This window comes from Bubalus kerabau, chromosome 2 (genome assembly GCF_029407905.1).
Source record: "Bubalus kerabau isolate K-KA32 ecotype Philippines breed swamp buffalo chromosome 2, PCC_UOA_SB_1v2, whole genome shotgun sequence".
NCBI classification, from domain to species: Eukaryota; Metazoa; Chordata; class Mammalia; order Artiodactyla; family Bovidae; genus Bubalus; species Bubalus kerabau.
In genome coordinates, this window is record NC_073625.1 from 156,482,640 (window position 1) to 156,505,856 (window position 23,217).

The following is a 23,217-nucleotide window of genomic DNA, read 5'->3' on the forward strand; positions in this document are numbered from 1 at the left end:
TTTAAGGTGTACAGCATGATGATTTGATATACATATATGTATATCAAAGGATTCCTCTCATCAATTTAACTAACCCATCCATTATCCAATATATTTTAGCAAATTTCAGTTCCATGATACTGTGTTAGCAACTGTGGTCACCATGTTATGCATTAGCCTCTCAAACCCCTGTTCATCTTATAACTGAAAGTTTGTACCCCTTACTAACTTTTACTTATTTCCCCCACCCTCTAGCCATTGGCAACCACTTTTCTGGTCTCTGTTTCTATGAGTTGACTTTTTTTTTTTAAGATTCTATATATATGAGATATCAGTAAGTAATTGTGTTTTCTCTGACTTGTTTCACTTGGCATAATGCCCTCCAGATTTATCTATGTTGTCACAGATGGTGGGAGTTCCTTCTTTTTTGTGGCTGAATAACTTTTCATTCCATGCATGTATGCCATATTGTCTTTACCCATTCATCTGTCAGTGGACACTTAGGTTGCTTCTATGTCTTGGCTGTTGCAAGTGATGCTTCTGCAAACATGGCTGTGCAGGTATCTCTTTGAGATAATGATTTTGTTTCCTTTGAATAGATTCCCAGAAATGGGATTAATGGATCATAGGGTAGTTCTGTTTTTGGAGAAACAGCCATATTGTTTTCATTAGTGGCCGCACCCGTTTTCATCCCTACCAGCAATTGTATGCATTCTCCATTGTTCTTGCAGGAGAGAGCCAGGAGCTGCCTGCCATTCCTGGTGAGTCAGCTGGCCAGCATGGAGCACTCATTTCATCATATTCTCCTGCTGGAGATCAAGAGCATCACGGACACCTTCTCCTCCATCCTGGGCCCACAGAGCAGAGACATCTTCCGCATGAGCAACAGCTTCACTGCCATTTCCAAGCTCCTTACCCGACAACTGGAAACCACCAAGGCCAGAAATGACAGGTGAGTAGGAATTCCTCGGGACCTCAGGATCTGCTGCAAACCCATGAAGGCATAGAACCAAAGGCTATGCTTTCTTTTGTAGGCATCAAAGTTTCCAAAGAAAGCCAAACTCACTATCTCAACATAGAGTAACTTCTGGATAAATTATGACATTTGCCAGAATTTTTCTAAATCTGTAAAAACCAGAATGTAACCAAAACAATTTTTTAAGTGCAGAAAATACAGTAAAGAAATAAGAATGTAGTACAAATAATAATGTTTATAGAATTTGTTTATTTATTCAACAAACATTTAAATCATTACTTACTCTATGCCAGAAATCCTGCCAACAGCTAGACATACAGAGAGATAAAACATATTCCTTTATCCAAAGAGCTCATTGTCCAGAGAGTAGGTAAATAATAAGTGGATAATTATAGAATAGTGGGAAGATTATGCCAATTATGATTGTGTCAGGGAGTTTGGGGAACACAGATTGGGGTACCTACTTCTGCATGGAATGGAGAGGAATGGGAAGCTGAAATCAGGAAATGCTTCCCAGAAGAGGTGACATTTGGAACCAAGTCTTGAAAGATTACCAGATTATACCAGGCTGGCTTTGGGGCAGTATGTGGAAGAGCACAGCACTTTCTGGAAACAGAAGTCATTCTGTCTGGCTAGCATCAATATTAGGTAATACTGATGAAATAATAGGCAAGGACCAGATGGTGCAGGATATGACAGACCTTCTTCAATTCAGTTCAGTTCAGTCAGTCATGTCCTACTCTTTGTGACCCCATGAATCGCAGCACGCCAGGCCTCCCTGTCCATCACCAGCTCCCGGAGTTCACTCAGACTCACGTCCACCAAGTCAGTGATGCCATCCAGCCATCTCATCCTCTGTCGTCCCCTTCTCCTCTTGCCCCCAGTCCCTCCCAGCATCAGAGTCTTTTCCAATGAGTCAACTCTTCGCATGAGGTGGCCAAAGTACTGGAGTTTTAGCTTTAGCATCATTCCTTCCAAAGAAATCCCAGGGCTGATCTCCTTCAGAATGGACTGGTTGCATCTTCTTGCAGTCCAAGGGACTCTCAAGAGTCTTCTCCAACACCACAGTTCAAAAGCATCCATTCTTCGGTGCTCAGCTTTCTTCACAGGCCAACTCTCACATCCATACATGACCACAGGAAAAACCATAGCCTTGACTAGACGAACCTTTGTTGGCAAAGTAATGTCTCTGCTTTTGAATATGCTATCTAGGTTGGTCATAACTTTCCTTCCAAGGAGTAAGCGTCTTTTAATTTCATGGCTTCAGTCACCATCTGCAGTGATTTTGGAGCCCCAAAAAATAAAGTCTGACACTGTTTCCAGTGTTTCCCCATCTATTTCCCATGAAGTGATGGGACCAGATGCCATGATCTTCGTTTTCTGAATGTTGAGCTTTAAGCCAACTTTTTCACTTTCCATTTTCACTTTCATCAAGACCTTCTTAAGGAGTTTAAATTTTATCCTGGAGGCTGTGAGAAGTCATGGTAGGATTTTTATGTATTAGGATATGATCAGAATCCATGTTTCAGGAGGCTTACTCTGGCCCCAGTGCAGAGAACATCTCAGGCAGAGGCAGACTGGGGTCAGGTCAAATGAAGGAAGAATAGATAAATGTCCACAGGTATTGGCAATTTAAAAATTACTGATGATTGTAGTGAGTGATCTGCCAGTGGTATGGATGGGCATAAAATAGGATGCCTGGGGTTGAAGGGAGAGAGTGGATATGATAAATCTGGTCCTTTCAAGAAGTCTAGACCATGCAAGATTGAGGGGGGTGTTTTATTGTATTTGTCACATTTTGAATAGAGAGACACTTGGAAAGTTTTATGACCATAGAAGTTACAAAATACTTTCGAATTCATCATCTCATTTGATCCTCATGATCACTCTATAAGTTGAGAAGGGCAATTATCATTATTCCTATTTTATAGAGGAAGAAACAAAGGCTCAGAGACTGGTTAAATCTCTTCCCAAAGTTACACAGTAACTAAATGATAAAAGATGGACTAAAATTTCAGAAGGGGCAGGACACATTTAAGACTAGCATCAGATTTTGTGAGTTGGGGGGGTTAACAAATGATGCATATCATTTTCAGTCTGAAATAGCATTCCAGAAACACAGAAGCCAACCTCACAAAATAGCGAAGATTTTGTCACAAGGATCCACTTTATGTCTAGCATGGCACAGAGCCTGAAGGTCCCAAGAGACACAGAACAAGACATAAGACATTCCTCAAAGCGTTCACAGTCAGTGCATGTGAGGCGTTAGTGGAAGTGGGTATAGCAGGCTGTGGCTCAAGAGAGACATACAGCCAGGGAAATGAAGAATGTTTACAAAGAAGATGAAATTTAAATTCATTCCATATTTGTTGAGTAGCTTCCATGAGCTAGGCATCTGCGTAGGTACCAGATCATGTTGCACAGGATGAATGAAAGTTCCCAAATAAGGGTTTAAAGGGCACTCCAAATACAAAGGACACTCCTCACGTGCAAAGATAAAAGAGCTTAAGAATGTGTGACCCAGACTGAGGAAAAGCAATTGGTTCAATGTGACCGGAGTGAATACATCAGTAGAGCGCAGGAGAGTAAACTGAAAAGTTAGGTCAGAGGCACATTCACAGAGAAGCAAGGAGTTTGTTCTGTAAGCAACCTGGTGACTTGGAAAGATTTTTACCCAGAGAATGAACACTGCTTCTAACACAGTAATTAGCAGATAGTGGGCATTCAATATTTCTTCACTAAAGGACTAGAGGTGTGAGGAAGTGGCTGACATGGTGGAGCCCTGAATGGATTTAGCTGGCAAGAGAGAGGGTGACCAGGATGCTATTGTTGGAGCCTTAGCAGTCGGCTCCCTCCATGGTGAGACAGCTTGGACTTAGAAAGAATCAGTTACTGGTGAGAGGTGGGCTGAGGAGAAGGGGAGAAGAGTGAATGAAAATCCAGAGGTGTCTAGCTCGAGTGACCACATGCACATGGAAAAGCATGCTGGTAACCAAGAAGGGGGAGCCCATATGAAGCACCTCTTTGCTCATTCCACACAGAGAATATTTTCTGGCCAAGACGGTCATCTCAACAATAGCTGTTCATTCAAGGAAGACAGGTAGCAAGTGCCCTTTTCTCTCAACACCATACTTTTGATTTAGCATATTAAAATCTATTGTTCCCTGGTTTAACATCTAGTACAGATTTCTACAATACCGGGATTTCTAATTTTGGTGTTATTGACATTTGGTTAAGTCTTGGTTGTGGAGCTATCCCGTGCACTCTAGAAATACTTACCATTTCCCCGGCCTGTATGCACCAGGTGCTAGGGGCAACGCTCCCCCTCAGCTGTTCTAAGAATGTCTCCAGACATTGCTAAATGTCCCCTTAGAGACAGAAATATCCCCCAATTGAAAACCACTGCTATCTACATATTCCACTTTAAAAACAGCATTTACACCTAGCAACAGCCTACACATGGCAACATCCAAGAAACCCAAAGCCAGCATCGTGAAGGGAGGATTTGTCATCTGTGTGCAAGCAGAGTCACTGCTAGCTCATTTTCATGGTGTGCTTTCAGAATTCAGTTTAGAGCTTCTACAGCTGGGGTTTGGGGGAGCCACTTTATATTCTCTGCACAGCTAGCCTGCTCGTTTCTTCCAATGGTGACTGGCGTGTGCATCAGATGTAAAAGCTCAGACATGTATTCTGGCCAACAGTCTGTCCATTCTTTCTTGCCTCTACACATGCAAAGTTACAAGAGGCCAATTGACTCTCTGTGAGATTATATGTGTGAAAAGGGTTTGTATAAAGGAAAAACTTGTTATACAGGGTGTTACATTAAGGCATTCCAACAGAAAAAATGGTTCTTAATAAAGTAGGCCCAATCCAATTAGCAATAGACAACCTCCTCATGAAAAGAAGAATTTAAGAGATATGTAGATAGGAGGGAAAAAAAGGGGGTCTCACTATCCAAATATGGGTCTGCATTAGAAAAATTCATTTCTCCTCCCTTTATTATTTTTCTAGGGACAAAAAGAGAAAAAAATGTTAAAAGATAAAAGGTCACCATGCTCTTCAAATACTGCCACCACCATCACCACCTCAGCCTCTCCCTCAATTCAGAATACTTCATCCATTTCAACCCTCTCCATCAGCCTCCTTCTAATCGATTATAAGTATTCAGTGGGAACCTCAAAAAGACTGGTGTGGACTGCCCCCTTTTTGTATTAGCTGCTCATCCTCTCTGGGATGGTTGCTAAGGCTTCTCTCCCAACATCTCTTCTCTGAATAGCCTTCATTGTGACCATTTAGCTTCAGTAATTTTAATCTGTGCCCCACAAAGCAGAGAGATCCACACTTTTGTCTGAAGCATCTAGCAAAGTCTGACCCTTACAACTGAAGGGGAAATGAATAAGGGAAGAGAGAGCTTGAAAGAAAATTAAAGATGGTTAAAATTCAAAACAGATGTCATCTAATTTACAAATCTGACACATAGCCCAGCAGGCCAGATTTTAGACTTCAGGCCAAGATTATAAGACTATCAAAAGAAAAACAATTAGCATCCTAGAGAGACTAAAAAACTGGAGGAGACAGGAGCCTCCTTTGTGCCAAATGACTGAATTAACTGGGTGAGTTTTATTTGATACACCAGGTAAGCACACTTGCACTTTTCTTATTCCTATATTTCAGGATGAATGTTTTTATCTAAATAATAAACCAACAGGGCTAAATAACAGGATAGCCAAGCAAAACATTTAGATTTTGAAGTTAATTCTGGAGAAGTAAAAGAAAAAATAACAGCAATTGTGGATTAAAAAAGACAGGGTGGTGCTCGCTTCAGCAGCACATATACTAAAATTGGAACCATACAGAGAAGATTAGTATGGCCCCTGCTCAAGGATGATATGCAAATTTGTGAAGCACTCCATATTTTTCTCGTGGTTACTAAAGGGGAAGCAGGGAGGGATAAATTGGGAGTTTGAGATTTACATATACATACTGCTACATATAAAAATAGGGCTTCCCAGGTGGCACTAGTGGGAAAGAACTTGCCTGCCAATCCAGGAGACGTAAGAGACATGGGTTCGATCTCTTGGCTGGAAAGATACCCTGGAAACAGGCATGGCAACCCACTCTAGTGTTCTTGCCTGGAGAATCCCATGGACAGAGGAGCCTGGCAGGCTACAGTCCATGGGGTTGCAAAGAGTCAGACATAAATGAAGTGACTTAGCACATAGTAAGAACCTGCTGTGTAGCACAGAGAACTCTACTCAATACTCTATATTGACCTATATGGGAAAAGAAACTATAAGAGTGGAGTTATATATATATATATATATATATAAAACTGATTCACTTTACCGTATACCTGAAACTAACACAACATTGTAAATCAACCGTACTCCAAGAAGAATTAATTTTAAAGATTTTAAAAAATAAAAAAGAGAGGGCGTCAAGATAGGAAAAAAGGTCTGTACCTTTCAAAACTGTATGAGCCCTAAGTAGCCTGCTGGGTGGCCACTAACCATTGAACTGTTTGCTTGCTAAGACCCAGGAGAAGCTGGAGAAAGAGAGGGTGGCTCCTGGCAACTGTGTGCTGGCTGAGCAGTCAGCGATCCTTGGACTAGAAGATGCCTTTGCTAAGTGCATGTGGTGCCAGGGAGGCTGCTCTGATCAGACACCATCAGAACCGGGGACAGTTCGTCACAGGTGGTCTTAGTAGGAGGTTAGACTCAGGCCCCAACCAGGGATAGAAGCTTTGAGGGCTAGAAATTGTGTGGGGAGGTAAATAGGAGAAATGAGAAAAGGTAGGGAAAAGGGAGGGTCAGGAGGAAGGCACAAGGGGGAAGCAGAGGGAAAGGACAAAGGACATCTGACTCAGCCCTAAGCCCCGGGCATGGGGTCACTATTCCCTCACACCCACCTTTCCAACAGGCCAAAGTCATGGGGGAGAAAGTTACGTTTAAGAAGTTTTAACTCAAAGGATTAACCTCTGGCTTGGTTGAATGGGTGGTATGTTCTTTGGTTGTTTTGATGGTGATGGTGAGAGTAGTGGTGAAACTGTGTTTATTTTTTGTTTTTAAGAATCAGGTGGCAGGTGAAGTGAAAGGCAAAGTATAGCAAAGGTGCCTGCCAGGCTCCTCTGTCCATGGATTTCTCCAGATAAGAATACTAGAGTGGATACCCATTTCCTTCTCCAGGGGATCTTCCCAACCCAGAGATTGAATGCAGGTGTCCTAAATTGTAGGCAGATTGCTTACTCTCTGAGCCACTGCAGAAGCCCAAAGGTAAAATCAGGTAGGTGTAAAAACGTGGTCCAATGGAGAAAGGAATGGCAAACCTCTTCAGTATTCTTGCCTTGAGAACCCCATGAACAGTATGAAAAGGCAAAAGATGGGACACTGAAAGATGAACTTCCCAGGTCAATAGGTGCTCAATATTCTATTGGAGAAGAGTGGAGAATAGCTTCAGAAAGAATGAAGAGGCTGAGCCAAAGCAAAAACAATGCCCAGTTGTGGATGTGACTATGATGGAAATAAAGTCTGATCCTATAAAGAACAATATTGCGTAAGAACCTGAAATGTTAGGTCCATGAATCAAGGTAAATTGAAAGTGGTCAAACAGGAGATGGCAAGTGTGAACATCGACATTTTAGTAATCAGTGAACTAAAATAGATCTGAATGGACAGATTTAATTCAGATGACCACTATATCTATGACTGTGGGCAAGAATCCCTTAGAAGAAATGGAATAGGCCTCATAGTCAACAAGAGTCCAAAATGCAGTATTTGGGTGCAGTCTAAAAAAACAGAATGACCTCTGTTCATTTCCAAGGCAAACCATTCAATATCACAGTAACACAAGTCTATGCCCCAACCACCTATGCCAAAGAAGCTGAGGTGGAATGCTTCTATGAAGAACTACAAGACCTTCTAGAACTAGCAACACACAAAGATGTCCTTTCCATCACAGGGGACTGGAATGCAAAAGTAGGAAGTCAAGAGATACCTGGAGTAACAGGCAAGTTTGGCTTTGGAGCACAAAATGAAGCAGGTCAAAGGCTAACAGAATTTTGCCAAGAGAAGACACTGGTCATATCAAACACCTTCTTCCAATAACACAAGAGATGACTCTACACATGGAAATCACCAGATGATCAATACCAAAATCAGGTTGATTATATTATTTACAGCTGAAGATGGAGACGCTCTACACAGTCAGCAAAATCAGGACCAGGAGCTGACTGTGGTTCAGATCGTGAACTTCTTATTGTAAAATTCAGACATAAATTGAAGAAAGTAGGGAAAGCAACCAGACCATTCAGGTATGACCTAAATCAAATCCCTTGTGATTATACAGTGAATGTGATAAATAGATTCAAGGGATTAGACCTAATAGACAACCAATACAGTATACTAACACATATATATGGAATTTAGAAAGATGGTAATGATAACCCTGTATGCGAGACAGCAAAAGAGACACAGATGTATAGAACAGTCTTTTGGACTCTGTGGGAGAGGGCGAGGGTGGGATGATTTGGGAGAATGGTATTGAAACATGTAAATTATCATATGTGAAACGAATCACCAGTCCAGGTTCAGTACATGATACAGGGTGCTCGGGGCTGGTGCACTGGGATGACCCAGAGGGATGGGATAGGGAGAGAGGTGGGAGGGGGGTTCAGGATGGGGAACACAGGTACACCCATGGCGGATTTATGTCAATGCATGGCAAAGCCAATACAATATTGTAAAGTGAAAAATAAATAAATAAAATAATAATAATAATAAAAGACCTGATAGAGTGCCTGAAGAACTATGGACAGAGGTTCGTAACATTGTACAGGAGGCGGTGATCAAAACTATCCCCAAGAAGAAGAAATGCAAAAAAGGCAAAATGGTTGTCTGAGGAGGCCTTACAAATAGCTGAGAAAAGAAGAGAAGTGAAAGGTAAAAGAGAAAATAAAAGATATACCCATCTGAATGTAGAGTTCCGAAGAACAGCAAGAAGAGATAAGAAAGCCTTCCTCAGCGACCAATGCAAAGAAATAGAGGAAAACAATAGAATGGGAAAAACTAGAGATCTCTTCACAGAGAAGGCAATTGGCACCCCACTCCAGTACTCTTGCCTGGAAAATCCCATGGATGGAGGAGCCTGGTGGGCTGCAGTCCATGGGATCGCTAAGAGTCGGACACGACTTAGTGACTTCACTTTCACTTTTCACTTTCATGCATTGGAGAAGGAAATGGCAACCCACTCCAGTGTTCTTGCCTGGAGAATCCCAGGGATGGCGGAGCCTGGTGGGCTGCCGTCTACAGGATCACACAGAGTCGGACACGACTGAAGTGACTTAGCAGCAGTAGCAGCAGAGATCTCTTCCAGAAAATTAGAGATACCAAGGGAGTATTTTATGCAAAGATGGGCACAATAAAGGGCAGAAATGGTATGGACCTAACAGAAGCAGAAGGTATTAAAAAGAGGTGGCAAGAATACACAGAAGAACTATCCAAAAAACATATTAATGACCCAGACAACCACAACAGTGTGATCACTCACCTAGAGCCAGACATATGGGAGTTCAAAGTCAAGTGGGCCTTAGGAAGCATCATTACAAACAAAGCTAGTAGAGGTGATGGAATTCCAGCTGAGCTATTTCAAATCCTGAAAGATGATGCTGTGAAAGTGTTGCACTCAATATGCCAGCAAATTTGGAAAACTCAGCAGTGGCCACAGGACTGGAAAAGGTCAGTTTTCATTCCAATTCCAAAGAAAGGCAATGCCAAAGAATGTTCAAACTACCACACATTTGTACTCATCTCACACACTAGCAGAGTGATGCTCAAAATTCTCCAAGCTAGGCTTCAATAGTACGTGAACTGAGAACTTCCAGATGTTCAAGCTGGATTTCGTAAAGGCAGAGGAACCAGAGATTAAGTTACCAACATCTGTTGGATCATAGAAAAAGAAAGAGAATTCCAGAAAAACATCTACTTTTGTTTCATTGACTATGCTAAAGCCTTTGACCGTGTACTGCTACTGCTAAGTCGCTTCAGTCGTGTCCGACTCTGTGCGACCCCATAGATGGCAGCCCACCAGGCTCCCCTGTCCCTGGGATTCTCCAGGCAAGGACACTGGAGTGGGTTGCCATTTCCTTCACCAATGCATGAAAGTGAAAAGTGAAAGTGAAGTCGCTCAGTCGTGTCCGACTCCTAGTGACTCCATGGACTGCAGCCTATCAGGCTCCTCCATCCATGGGATTTTCCAGGCAAGAGTACTGGAGTGGGGTGCCAATATGGATCACAACAAACTGTGGAAAATTCTTCAAGAGATGGGAATACCAGACCACCTGACCTGCCTCCTGAGAAATCTATGTACAGTTCAAGAAGCAACATTTAGAACCGGACATACAACAATGGACTGGTTCCAAATTGGGAAAGGAGTACATTAAGGCTGTATATCATCACCCTGCTTATTTAACTTACATGCAGAGTACATCATGCGAAATGCAGGGCTGGATGAAGCACAAGCTGGAATCAAGATTTCCAGGAGAATTATCAATAACCTCAGATACGCAGATGACACCACCCTTATGGCAGAAAGCAAAGAACTAAAGAACCTCCTGATGAAAGTGAAAAAGGAGAGTGACAAAGTTGGCTTAAAATTCAACATTCAAAAAACAAAGATCATTGCATCCGGTCCCATCACTTCATAGCAAATAGGTGAGAAAACAATGGAAACAGTGACAGACTTTATATTCTTGGGCTCCAAAATCACTGCAGATGGTGACTGCAGCCATGAAATTAAACAACACTTACTCCTTGGAAGACAAACTATGACAAACCTCAGTTCAGTTCAGTTCAGTCGCTCAGTCGTGTCCGACTCTTGGCAACCCCATGAATCGCAGCATGCCAGGCCTCCCTGTCCATCACCATCTCCTGGAGTTCACTCAAACCCATGACAAACCTAGACAACATATTAAAAAGCAGAGACATAACCTTGCTGACAAAGATCTATATAGTCAAAGCTATGGTTTTTCCAGTTGTCATATATGGATGTGAGAGTTGGACCATAAAGAAAGTTAAGTGCTGAAGAATTGATGCTTTTGAACTGTGGTGTTGGAGAAGACTCTTGAGAATCCCTTGGACAGCAAGGAAATCAAACCAGTCGATCCTAAAGGAAATCAATCCTGAATATTCTTTGGAAGGACAACCTAGACAGCATATTAAAAAGCAGAGACATTACTTTGCCAACGAAGTTCCGTCTAGTCAAGGCTATGGTTTTTCCAATGGTCATGTATGGATGTGAGAGTTGGACTATAAAGAAAGCTGAGTGACAAAGAATTGATGCTTTTGAACTGTGGTGTTGGAGAAGACTCTTGAGAGTCCCTTGGACTGCAAGGAGATCCAACCAGTCCATCCTAAAGGAGATCAGTCCTGGGTGTTCATTGGAAGGACTGATGCTGAAGCTGAAACTCCAATACTTTGGCCACCTGATGCAAAGAGCTGACTCATTTGAAAAGACCCTGATGCTGGGAAAGATTGAGGGCAGGAGGAGAAGGGGACAACCGAGGATGAGATGGTTGGATGGCATCACCGACTCAATGGACATGGGTTTGGGTGGACTCCAGGGGTTGGTGATGGACAGGGAGGCCTGGCGTGCTGTGGTTCATGGGGTCGCAAAGAGTTGGACACAACTGAGCGACTGAACTGAACTGAACTGATGATGAAGCTCCAATATTTTGGCTGCCTGATGTGAAGAGCTAGCTCATTAGAAAAGACCCTGATGCTGGGAAAGATTTCAGGCAGAAGGAGAAAGGGTGGAAGAGGATGAGACGATTAGATGGCGTCACTGACTCAATGGACATGAGTGTGAGCAAAGTCCAGGAGTTGGTGATAAACGGGAAAGCCTGGCGTGCTTCAGCCCATGGGGTCACAAAGAATCAGACATGACTGAGCATCTGAACTGAACTGAAATTTGATTTCAGGATAGAGGTATCCCTCACTTTACAAACGTTGACTTTACACTTCTTTACTTTGAGGAAAGATCTACTTTATTACAGTCATCTTGATTCTAGGATCCAGGACACCAAAAGCCCTCAAGTCCCTCTTATAAAATGGGGTAGTTCTGTTGGCCCCTTATAGACTAGTTGCAGATTGTTAATTTCAATTAATTGCAGATGGAAATTCAAACTTCATTCTATATTGGTTGAACCTGAGAATGTGGAAAGGGGGTTATGGAGCTCCAATTTGATTTGTTTTCACTAACAAAAAGAAACCTGAAGAGAATTTTTGCTTTTATTTTAAAAAAGTAATTGCTTCTTTGCCCTATACCCATTTCAATTTAGACAAGTTTTCATAAGAACACTCTTCTTTCAGGTAGCAGGGGAAACCTGAAAATGGAAAGCAGTGACACAGTGCGGGGAAGGACATGAAGCAGCAGTATGTGGGGGAGGATGGAGGGAAGAGAGAATTAAGGAGATTATGTTCACAAGAGAATGACTCCAGGATATCTGCCCTCCTTGGAGTCACCCCAGAGTTTTGGTTTATCCTAAATTTCATGCACGGAACATCAAAGAAATGGATGACAGAGGAGAACAGGGACTTTGAGTCAATGTATGTCTGGAATGTATAGCAAAGCAATATGGCCTGCAGAGACACTTTTCCAACTGTGAGACCCTTTGCAACCTGTTATTCCAGAGTTTCCATCTTAACATCTGTGAGTCTCATCAGAACCCAACTCTAGTGTGATCCACTATCCCTGAAAGCCCAGCTCAGGGATAGTTCAGGAGCGGTGGCTCTTTACCAAGTCCACAGCTGAAACTGCAGAGAGCAGGACGCCAGGTTCTTCTCTCCAAGTTTGCAGAGAAGCCTGCATTTCCAAGTCTGATCAAGCTTTTACCAGCTCCTCCCATGTGATAGGTTCAGTGCTGGGAGATTTCACTGTTATATTGTTATATCCTCACAACAACAAAGTTTTTAAATATGTATTAGGGTTACAAAGGCTTCATACTAAAGGGTATTGGAGGAAACCTTGTGGATGGGCAACAAAGAAAAATTCTCTACCCAATCCCTACTCATCTCTAGATTTCGTGGTAGTTCTTGGAGGGGCAGTTGTGTAAATGCCCAGCCATTATCTCATAGAGTTTTCTTTCATTTCTTCCTTTGTCTAACTCACTGTATGTCAAATTTTAGTTTGGGCAAGGTTTACAGTGTTCACAGTACTTCATTAATAAAGGAATTGTAAAGGAATATCAACGGTGACTTGCCTGCTGCTACTGCTGCTGCTAAGTCACTTCAGTCGTGTCCAACTCTGTGTGACCCCATAGACGGCAGCCCACCAGGCTCCCCTGTCCCTGGGATTCTCCAGTCAAGAACACTGGAGTGGGTTGCCATTTCCTTCTCCAATGCATGAAAGTGGAAAGTGAAAGGGAAGTTGCTCAGTCATGTCCGACTCTTAGCGACCCCATGGACTGCAGCCCACCAGGCTCCTCCGTCCATTGGATTTTCTAGGCAAGAGTACTGGAGTGGGGTGCCATTGCCTTCTCCGGGTGACCTGCCTGTTCCTCTCCAAAATGATACCCTACTAACCATCTAGAATGCCTTCTTTGTGCCTCTCTTCCACCAAAGGCTGCTTTTCTCCAGGACTCCAGTTTAATACCCATTACCCAGAAAGTCTTCCCTGCCTACCCATGCCCATAGTTACCTTCTCTCTTTTGGCTTATGACAACTCGCGTTGCCTCTCAATTCCTTCACATGTGCAGTCCTGCCCTGAAGTGCTTGGTGTCTTTCCGTGTGCACTTCCAGTCTCCCTCAAACTTAAGAAAGCTAATAATCAGAGCCTATGCCCTATGTAAGGAGAACAGAGTCTTTTTTTAAAAAACATTATTCTTCACAAGCATTAGTTTAATGATTTCATAGTGTCCCATTGTATAAATGTATAAGTAATTTACAGAACTAGTCACATTTTGTTGTAAATTTAACCAATGTCCTTTTTTTTTCTTTTTTAAATGATCAAAGTATGATGGCAAATTTACAGTAGACTTGGAAAATATAGAACAAAGTTACATATAGTTCCCCTATATATTACAATTATGTTTTCAAGTAGATAAATTAAGATTTTTGGAAAATAGAATCTTAAAAGTGCCTATAAAAACTCCCACTTTTTTAGGCAAGCCATGTTTATACAAAGAGAAATTGATTTTTTCAGAGTGACTGTTGGCTTGAAAAATGTACATAAGGAGGTTCAGGACCATAATTAAAAACATGTGATGTTCTGGTCAGTGTTGCCCCCTGCTTAGGAAAAGCTGAATGCAATTTCACCCCACCAAGGGGACTAGAGTTTTCATAAAAAACATGTAGATGTTTTCAGTCTCAGGAGGTCTATGGTGGTCACTTGTATAAAAAGAAAATTGGAACAACCATTTGTGGCAGTAGCTGTGGTTCTTGTTATTCCTCCATGCATAGGGACGGAAGGACCTTGGTTTTTTGCCTCTCTTCTTACTGAAGAAGTTAAATTTGACATGTGGGACCATTTATGTTCCATCTGCTGTTCATTTACTTCCACCATTTGTCCTTCCTTAAAGCAGCATTTATGATGATGTGAAGGTCTGTAAAGGTATTTCAGGAATTCGTTTATCAGCAAGAGAGGTAGGTGGGAGACAGCATTATCAGTTCTGGAGCCAATGAAGCAGGCCCAGGGAGCGTGAGGCCCCAGGGGGCCGGCTCTGCCTGTATGGCAAAGATGGAGGTGGGGGTGGGGTGGGGAGAGGGGAGAGACCCAGGTGGAGACCCTGCCAGGAGTGTGAGCAATGCAATTACACTTTCACCAGGGGGGCCAGGCCCCTTTCCTGTAACAAAGAAGTGTTCAAAACACAAGACACACAAAAGAGAAGATTGCTTTTCATCAAGCTCCTTCGGCTTGGCTTCCTCTTTCAAACAAGACAGGGAATAGCAAAGATTTAGCCTGTATTGTGGAAGGAGTGGTACGAGGAGCTATACCCTGCACAGCTCTTGTGGGAAGGGTAACAGCTGAGGGTAAAAGTTCTACTTGACCCTGATGACCCAACTATTTGCTATTTTTGTTCCCCCCAAACTCCCCATTCCTTTGTTCCTTTTTGGTATCTATCATGATTGAACTCTGCAGTCACTACCACGCGTGTGTGCTAAGCCTCTTCAGTCGTGTCCAACTCTTTGTGACCCTATGGACAACAGCCCACGAGGCTCCTCTGTGTATATGATTCTCCAGGCAGGAACTCTGGAGTGGGTAGACAGCAAATACATCCATTTCTTCTTAAAGTTGCTCAGTCATGTCCGACTCTTTGCAACCCCATGGACTATACAGTCCATGGAATTCTCCTGGCCAGAATACTGGAGTGGGTAGCCTTTGTCTTCTCCAGGGCATCTTCCCAACCCAGGGATCAAACCCAGGTCTCCCGCATTGCAGGCAGATTCTTTACCAGCTTAGCCACAAGGGAAGCCCAAGAATACTGGAGTGGGTAGCCTATCCCTTCTCCAGTGAATCTTCCCAACCCAGGAATCAAACCAGGGTCTCCTGCACTGCAAGTGGATTCTTTGGCAACCCACTCCAGTATTCTTGCCTGGAGAATCCCATGGACAGAGGAGCCTGGTAGGCTATAGTACTTGGAGTCGAGTTAGACATGTCTGAGTGACTAACAGTCTTTACCAACTGAACCATCAGGGAAGCCCATTTTGTTAAAGGGAACACCAACATTTACTTTTCAGTTACCTGTAAAGGGTTGCTCAGCAATTATATGTCAGCTCTGTCTGGTGTGTTCCCATAGGATGTTACTCAGAGATATTAGCATACAATAATTCTTATTGATTACAATGTTATCACCAATCCCCAAACGTGTTACTTCTTTCTAGGGCAGAGTCAGAGGCAACCTGTAGGAAACTTCTACTGAGAGGCAATGGGAGAGGGTGTGAAGTGGGTGAGCTCTGGAGGTAGACACTTGTGTTTAATGCTGGGCTTACTAGTTGTTCAGTAAACTACTTGACATCTCTGTTCCTTAGCTCCTCTATCTGTGAAATGGAGATGGCAGAGGGTCTGCTTAATAGTAAAATGGGCAGACAGGATAAGGGGATGTACCAAAAAGATAATTAACCATGGCCCTGCTCTTCCAGTATCAAATGATCGTGAATGACAATGTCTTACCTCTTCCCTCTGCAGGCCCAGTGCTTGCAGACATCCTCTCTTTAATCCTCACCACCAGCCCCCATTACCTGCTCAAGTTCCCAGAAAATCAAGTTGGCCCAGAAAAGGAGGAGCGTGTGTCTCTCCAGTTCTCACACTTGATTCAGAGTGTTCTAATGACATTACTATTTTACATTTTTGGACTCTTTTGTAATTTACCGAGTGCTTTTGTAACTTGTGCCACATTCAGCTGATGATTTGGTAGGATCTGGTAGCCTTCTACCAAGGCTGCTGCTTGCCTGGTCTGCCCATTCTAGGCTTGGGAGTCTTGACTACAAATCTGGGGTCCATCTGAAGCAGTATCTATCAAGGGCAAAAAGTGAAAAGGTACATTTACCTGGGAATCGATAAAAACCCTGGAAAGCTTGAGGAGAATAAAGCTATGGGATGCGAGGGAGCTGCATACAGCTTACCACACTCCAACTCCAAATAATACACAGCTTATTGTTTTAAGTTTTATGTCACTGCAGACTTGGCGAAACCCTCGGCAACTTTGCTTAAGAGAAAATGCCTCTACCCTGGTCTAATTCCAATTCTGTTCTTTCAGTGCCTGGGCCAGTGCTTCTCAACCTTGAATGTGCACTGGAACACCTGGGGATTGGGTTAAGGGCACTCTGATTCAGCAGGTCTGAGATGGAGCCTGAGATACTGCCTTTCCAGCAACCTCTAAGGAGATGCTGATTCTGCTGGTCCAGAAACATCGCTCTGAACAGCAAAGGCAGGGGTCTGCACTGTTTGCTGATCTTTTTCTGTGTTCCATTCCTTCTCGTGTTGGTTACATGAAAAGTGAGCAAATGACCGAGCATCTGTATGAGTGGTCACTTCCTCGTATCAGGACTTTTAAACTTTTGTTCTTTTAGCAGAATATTCTTTCTGTCTGTAATTGCTCAGAATTCATACTTGAAGTTCAGGGAATTTTTAAAATCAGCCATTTCGATATTCCAGCACTTGTATGCTCACACAGTAGGAAGCATTGCTGTCCTGTAGTCCACAGCCTTTAGGATGCTGCAGGGGTAGTCCTTCCTGGCCTAGAAAAGGAGAAGCTCATCTTCCAGGCTTGGCATTACCTGTACAAGCTGCCTTCTTGTGGTATCAAAGGTCTGCGTTGGGCAATAGCCTCCTAGGTTTTTACTGCTTTACATGTTTATGCCCGTTCTATATGGGTACACTGTCAAACTCATCTCCTATAATGCTTTCAGCAATCTAGTGATGCAGTAACATTGATCCCATTTTTAGATGACAGAAAAGACATAAAGAGATTTGCCTGTCACTAATAAACAGGAGATTGGAGTCATAAACCTCGGTCTTTTCCCTGGAAGGCCATATTCAGTCTATTTCCCCACCATCCCTTCTGTGAAGCCCCTAAAGAACCTTGTTGTGAATGAAATAAACCATGGAGTCACTGTTTCAGCAAAGTTCTTCATTCTGGTTCCCATATAACTGGGCACCTTCTAATCTCTGCTCTTGCCCACCAAGGTAGTCTGAGGCAGAAGAGAGTACCAAGAATTTAGATTCAACATTGTCCTTTCCCTTAGTATTCAAGTATAGCTTTTCCAGAGGCTTTGCTCATTTCAGTCCCCAAACATATGACCGTGCTGTGGAACTGAGAGATCATCTCTGTCATTCTTATGATGATTGATGACTCAAGAAATTGCTGAAGAGTAGGAAACATAACATCCTAAGAATTTAGGACTCCTATGTGGATTTGATCCATTATGTTCTCCCACTTCTCTAACAAGCTCAACTCTGCAAAATACATATCCTGGATATGGAATCATAAGCCAAGCTCATCAAACATTAACTAATATATTTTTCTTTGATTTAAGACACCAGGAAAAAGAGGCTGCCAATTTCTCCATCACTGCCAGCTTTACAGTCTCATCTCCTAGCTTAGTGAGAGCAGTGAGCTGCTCATGGACCAATACATTCCTAAGGGGGAGTCTTGTTCACATAAGAGGGAGATAATTAGGCTTTCCCTGCCCCTCCTGGGTATCCCTAGAGCTGCTTTTAAAAACTTTAACTTGGCAACAGACACCAAAAACTGCTCAGACTGGAAATCATCTGAGCCTCTTGTAATGTGGTGTGTTGAGTTAAAGCCAAGTTAATATTTAGGGGATTATAGAACTCTGACAAAGATTTCTGTAAAATTACCTCTGGAGTTAAAAGTGACAAATGGAAAAGAAATAACAATCCCCCTGCATGAGCCCAACTCCCTGCCCCCACCTCCAGCCCCCACAAATAAATGCACACAGAACCAGTGGCTCTGTTCTCCACCCATTCTCTCACATTCGTAATGCATTTCTTTGCTCTAAGAGGAATGCAGAATTTCTGTCTCTAAAAGATCTCTGTTTTTGAACAATTCTCTCCTATCTATTTATAATAAATATAAAAACCAAGAGGGGAAGTAAAGGACAGTGAATGTTTACTATAAACTCAAACTTCTATCTACCATTTTCCAACCTTTCAAACTGTTGGAACCAAATCTTGTCCTAATTCCCTGCTGGCAAAACTCTGTGACAAACCCAGGTGGATTGATAGCTAGAAATGGAACGTCCTCTCTGGTCCATCTTGTGGCTTTGGCTGCCTTGGAGACTCTTCATCACCACCCCATCTCATGACTCCTGTGTTATGTTGTTGTTCTTCAGTCGCTAAGTCATGGTGGACCCTTTGTGACCCCATGGACTGCAGCATGCCAGGCTTCCCTGTCCTTCACCATCTCCCGGAGCTTGCTCAAACTTATGTCCATTGAGTCAGTGGTGCCATCCAACCGCCTCATCCTCTGTTGCCTCCTTTTCCTCCTGCCTTCAATCTTTCCTACCATCAGGGTCTTTTCTAATGAGTCAACTCTTTGTATCAGGTGACCCAAGTATTGGAGCTTCAGCTTTAGCATCAGTTCTTCTAATGAATATTCAGGGTTGATTTCCTTTAAGATTGCCTGGTTTGATCTCCTTGCTGGCCAAGGAATTCTCAAGAGTCTTCTCCAATACCACAGTTTGAAAGTATCAATTCTTCAGCACTCAGCTTTCTTTATGGTCCAACTCGTACATCCATACATGACTACTAGAAAAACCATAGCTTTGACTAGGTGAACCTTTGTCAGCAAAGTAATGTCTTTGCTTTTTAATATGCTGTCTAATTTTGTCATAGTTTTGCTTCCAAGGAGCAAGCATCTTTTAATTTCATGGCTGCAGTCGCCATCTGCAGTGATTTTGGAGCCCAAGAAAATAAAATCTGCCACTGTTCCCATTTTTCCCCCATCTATTTGCCTTGAAGTGATGGGACAGAATGCCATGATCTTAGCGTTTTTAATGTTGAATTTTAGGCCAGTTTTTCCACTCTACTCTTTTACTTTCATCAAGAGGCTCTTTAGTTCCTCTTCGCTCTCTGCCATAAGGGTGGTATCATCTGCCCATCTGAGGTTATTGATATTTCTCCCAGAAATCATGATTCCAGCTTGTGATTCATCCAGCCCAGCATTTTGCATGATGTACTCTGCATAGAAGTTGAATAATCAGGGTGACAATATACAGCCTTGACGTACTCCTTTCCCAATTTTGAACCAGTCCATTGTTCCATGTCTGGTTCTAACTGTTGCTTCTTGACCTGCATATAGGTTTCTCAGGAGACAGATAAGGTAGTCTGGTATTCACATCTCTTTAATCTCCAAATCTTAAAAACAAGGAAGATTGTGTATAAGAGAGAGTCCTTGTGGTAAGAAGCCTACTCATCAGCAACATTCATCAGCCTCATATCTAGAGAATACTTTTCTGGCCCAAATATTTTATTGTTGCTTCTTTACTTATTTGGCCCTTTGCAAATCCCTTTTTTTCACTCCTACTCTTGCTCCTGGCTTCTCTCCATATCTGATATTTACCAAATGACATTGCCCCGTCCCCTACTCCTCATGGACCAGAGTCATGGGGAGAAGCAGCCAGGGCTTCATAGACATCTGGTAGACCTCCAGAGGGTTTTTTGTGGCTGCAAGGAGCAGGCTGGCTGCAAAGATGTAGGTGGTTTCAGTTCATCTATTCTGCAAATACTTTAGGTACCTGTGAGTGAGTGTTAAGCACTGTCCCAGCCATAGGGGAACAAGGATGAGCATTATAGTTCCCAGCCCACAGGGCAGCAGAGATTTACCCAGGAATGGGGTCACCAGATGAAACAAATAGAAATACAGGATATCCAGTTAAATTTCAGGTAAAGTACAAATGATTTTTTAGTGTAAGTATAATCATTTTAATATAGGACAATACATTTTTTACTATGTCCCATTAGAGACGTAACTCTACTAAGGGAAATTGTTGTTTATCTGAAATTCAAGTTTGGCTGAATGCTCTATATTTTACCTGGCAACCCTGCAACCAGAGGCACTTGACCTAACCTTGGGTCAGTGGATGTCTGAGGATAGCCCATAACTTCTTTCATGTCTGGAGGCCCCTCAGAGGGATGCTGTAAGGCAGCCTGAAGGTGCAAGAAGACATGCTGTCAGGTACAAGAGCTCTGACTCACACAATTCATGGTGCTTAACAGCCAACACCTGGTGATTGGAGACAGGGGCTAGGAAGGGGGCTGAGTGACTGTCCTCTCCTAAAATCTGATGCCATAGCATTCTCCAGGGGACATCAATGCCTCCCGTGATATGGGATATTGATCTATCTGTGTCTAGGTCACTGGTATTTTCTTACTACCTTAACACAATGCCTAGACAAGGAAAGATAAAACTACCATAATAATAATAACAGCAATTGATGGTAATAATAAAATTTAACATCTCCTGACTTCCTCTTTTGTGCTAGGAGCAGTGCTTCATATTGATTCCATCATTTCAGCTTCCCAACAACCCTATGAGTTAAGTATAGTTATTATCTCCATTTTATAGATGAGGAACTTGATATGAAGAGGACAAGAAATAAAAGATCTCCATAAGTAAGAAAATTTTATTTTAAAAAAATCAGAAACTGATCCAATAAATTATTGAGGGAGATTTACTATAATCATGAAATTTGAAAAAATTTTGGATGAGAATGCTAGTAACTACTGTTATAACCCAGAGCTTTATGTAGAAAGAAAAAACTAGCAAATCCTTGAGAAACTATACCTCTAACAACTTGTATGTTTCAAGATTTAAAAATTTGTTTAATGCTCAATATCTGATGTTTGTATATTGGGGTATACTTTGTGCCTTAAAATGTTTTAAGTTTTAATAATCCCAGCTATATAAATTTCTAAAAGAAAGTGCAAAAATGAAAGTGTCTTTCACTTTTTATCTGTGATTATGAACCAAGAACCAGAGAAATACTTTAGTTTGATAACTATACAGGGACTAACTAACACAGAAAATAAATATTGCCCCCAAATTTCTCATCTTGAGAAGGTTCATTGGATCTATTAAAATTAACCTTCATAGTCATCACAGTTTTAAAAATACCATCCAATAATAGCACCTTCTTGGCTTTATTTGTAATAGGAGTAAAAATTCGGTTTTTAGAACTTTCTGGCTGGAAGATGTCAGTACCTCCCATCTACTTGTAGGCAGGCCGCCGCCGCCGCCAAGTCGCTTCAGTCGTGTCCGACTCTGTGCGACCCCACGGACTGCAGCCTACCAGGCTTCTCCGTCCATGGGATTCTCCAGGCAAGAACACTGGAGTGGGTTGCCATTTCCTTCTCCAATGCATTAAAGTGGAAAGTGAAACTGAAGTCACTCAGTCATGCCTGACTCTTAGAGACCCCATGGACTGCAGCCTACCAGGCTCCTCCGTCCATGGAATTTGCCAAGCAAGAGTACTGGAGTGGGGTGCCATTGCCTTCTCCTATAGGCAGGCAGTATCTTGTATATGTCAGAAAGAGAAACATGGTCAAGGTGAGCATTTATTCCCATGAACTGGTTCTTAAAATCAACTCATGTATATTTCAGTCAAGCATGGGATTGAAAGTAAGTTTTTTATTATATATGCAAAACCATAGGAACCCTATAAAAGTTATATTAAAAATGATTTAATTTTCTGAGCAGTAGCTTATTACACAATAAGTGAAGTGAAGTGAAAGTTGCTCAGTCATGTTGACTCTTTGTGACCCTGGCTAGAATACTGGAGTGGGTAGCCTTTCCCTTCTCCAGGGTATCTTCCCAACCCAGGGATCTAACCCAGCCCTCCCACATTGCGGGAGGATTCTTTACCAGCTGAGCCACAAGGGAAACCCAAGAATACTGGAATGGGTAGCCAATCCCTTCTCCAGCAGATCTTCCCAACCTAGGAATCAAACCAGGCTTTCCTGCATTGCAGGAAGATTCTTTACCAACCGGCTATCAGGGAAGCCCTATTACACAATGAACAGTGTCTTGTTAATGGATGATCTACTCCCCTTCCCAGTTTTCACCATCAGCATCTCTCACTAGGCTGGACTAACAGGGGGTTTCCAACCTCTGAGGACCCAAAACTGTGAACCCTTCCTCGTGGCCAAGCCCCTTCTCTGAGCCAACAAGAAAAGTTGCTGGATCAAACCCTTTGCCCACTGCAGACATGGCTCTAGAATGAGTGGAATGTAACTGGAAAAAAAAAAAAAAACACCAGCCCCTCTGTGTTGGTTTTCCCTAGAAAAGCAGTGCCTTAAGAAAACCAAACCTGTATTTTCTCACCCTAACTTAAGAAATAATGCCAGGTTTACTTTGGAAAAATAGTCATACATTTGAAAAACATCAGGATTTTTCTGTAAATTTGAGGTCCCCTTCCTCAACCTCTAGAAAAAATACTTATGAAAACCAAGTAAATACACACAGATAACCAACAGAATTATTAAGCCATCTTGGCAAATGGATTTCTAGAGTTTATTAACCCTTGTGTTTATAAGGAAAGAATTAATCCTAACCCCATATTGTATGGTTGATAGTCCTTGTTAAATTGAAATTAAATTAGCTCTAGACTGGCTCAATATTATAAAGCAAGTAAGGGAAAATAGGGCTTTCCTGGGAGCTCAGTAAGTAAAGAGTCTGCTGCAGTGCAGGAGACCTGAGTTCAATCCCTGGGTTGGGAAGATCCCCCGGAGAAGGGAATGGCAACCCATTC

At 42.4% G+C, this 23,217-nt stretch overlaps 1 protein-coding gene and 1 non-coding gene across 2 annotated transcripts in view; both read left to right on the forward strand.

Moving 5' to 3' along the window:
- Positions 1–23,217, forward strand: part of VEPH1 (ventricular zone expressed PH domain containing 1) — a 258,723-nt gene that overhangs the window by 129,962 nt on the left and 105,544 nt on the right. The window contains exon 6 of the mRNA XM_055569246.1: positions 711–931. Coding sequence (XP_055425221.1) covers positions 711–931 — 221 coding nt within the window. The remainder of the gene's footprint in view (positions 1–710; positions 932–23,217) is intronic.
- On the forward strand, positions 5,768–5,874 carry LOC129645087 (U6 spliceosomal RNA). Its single transcript, XR_008711178.1, has one exon. It is a non-coding gene; the product is annotated as a U6 spliceosomal RNA (small nuclear RNA).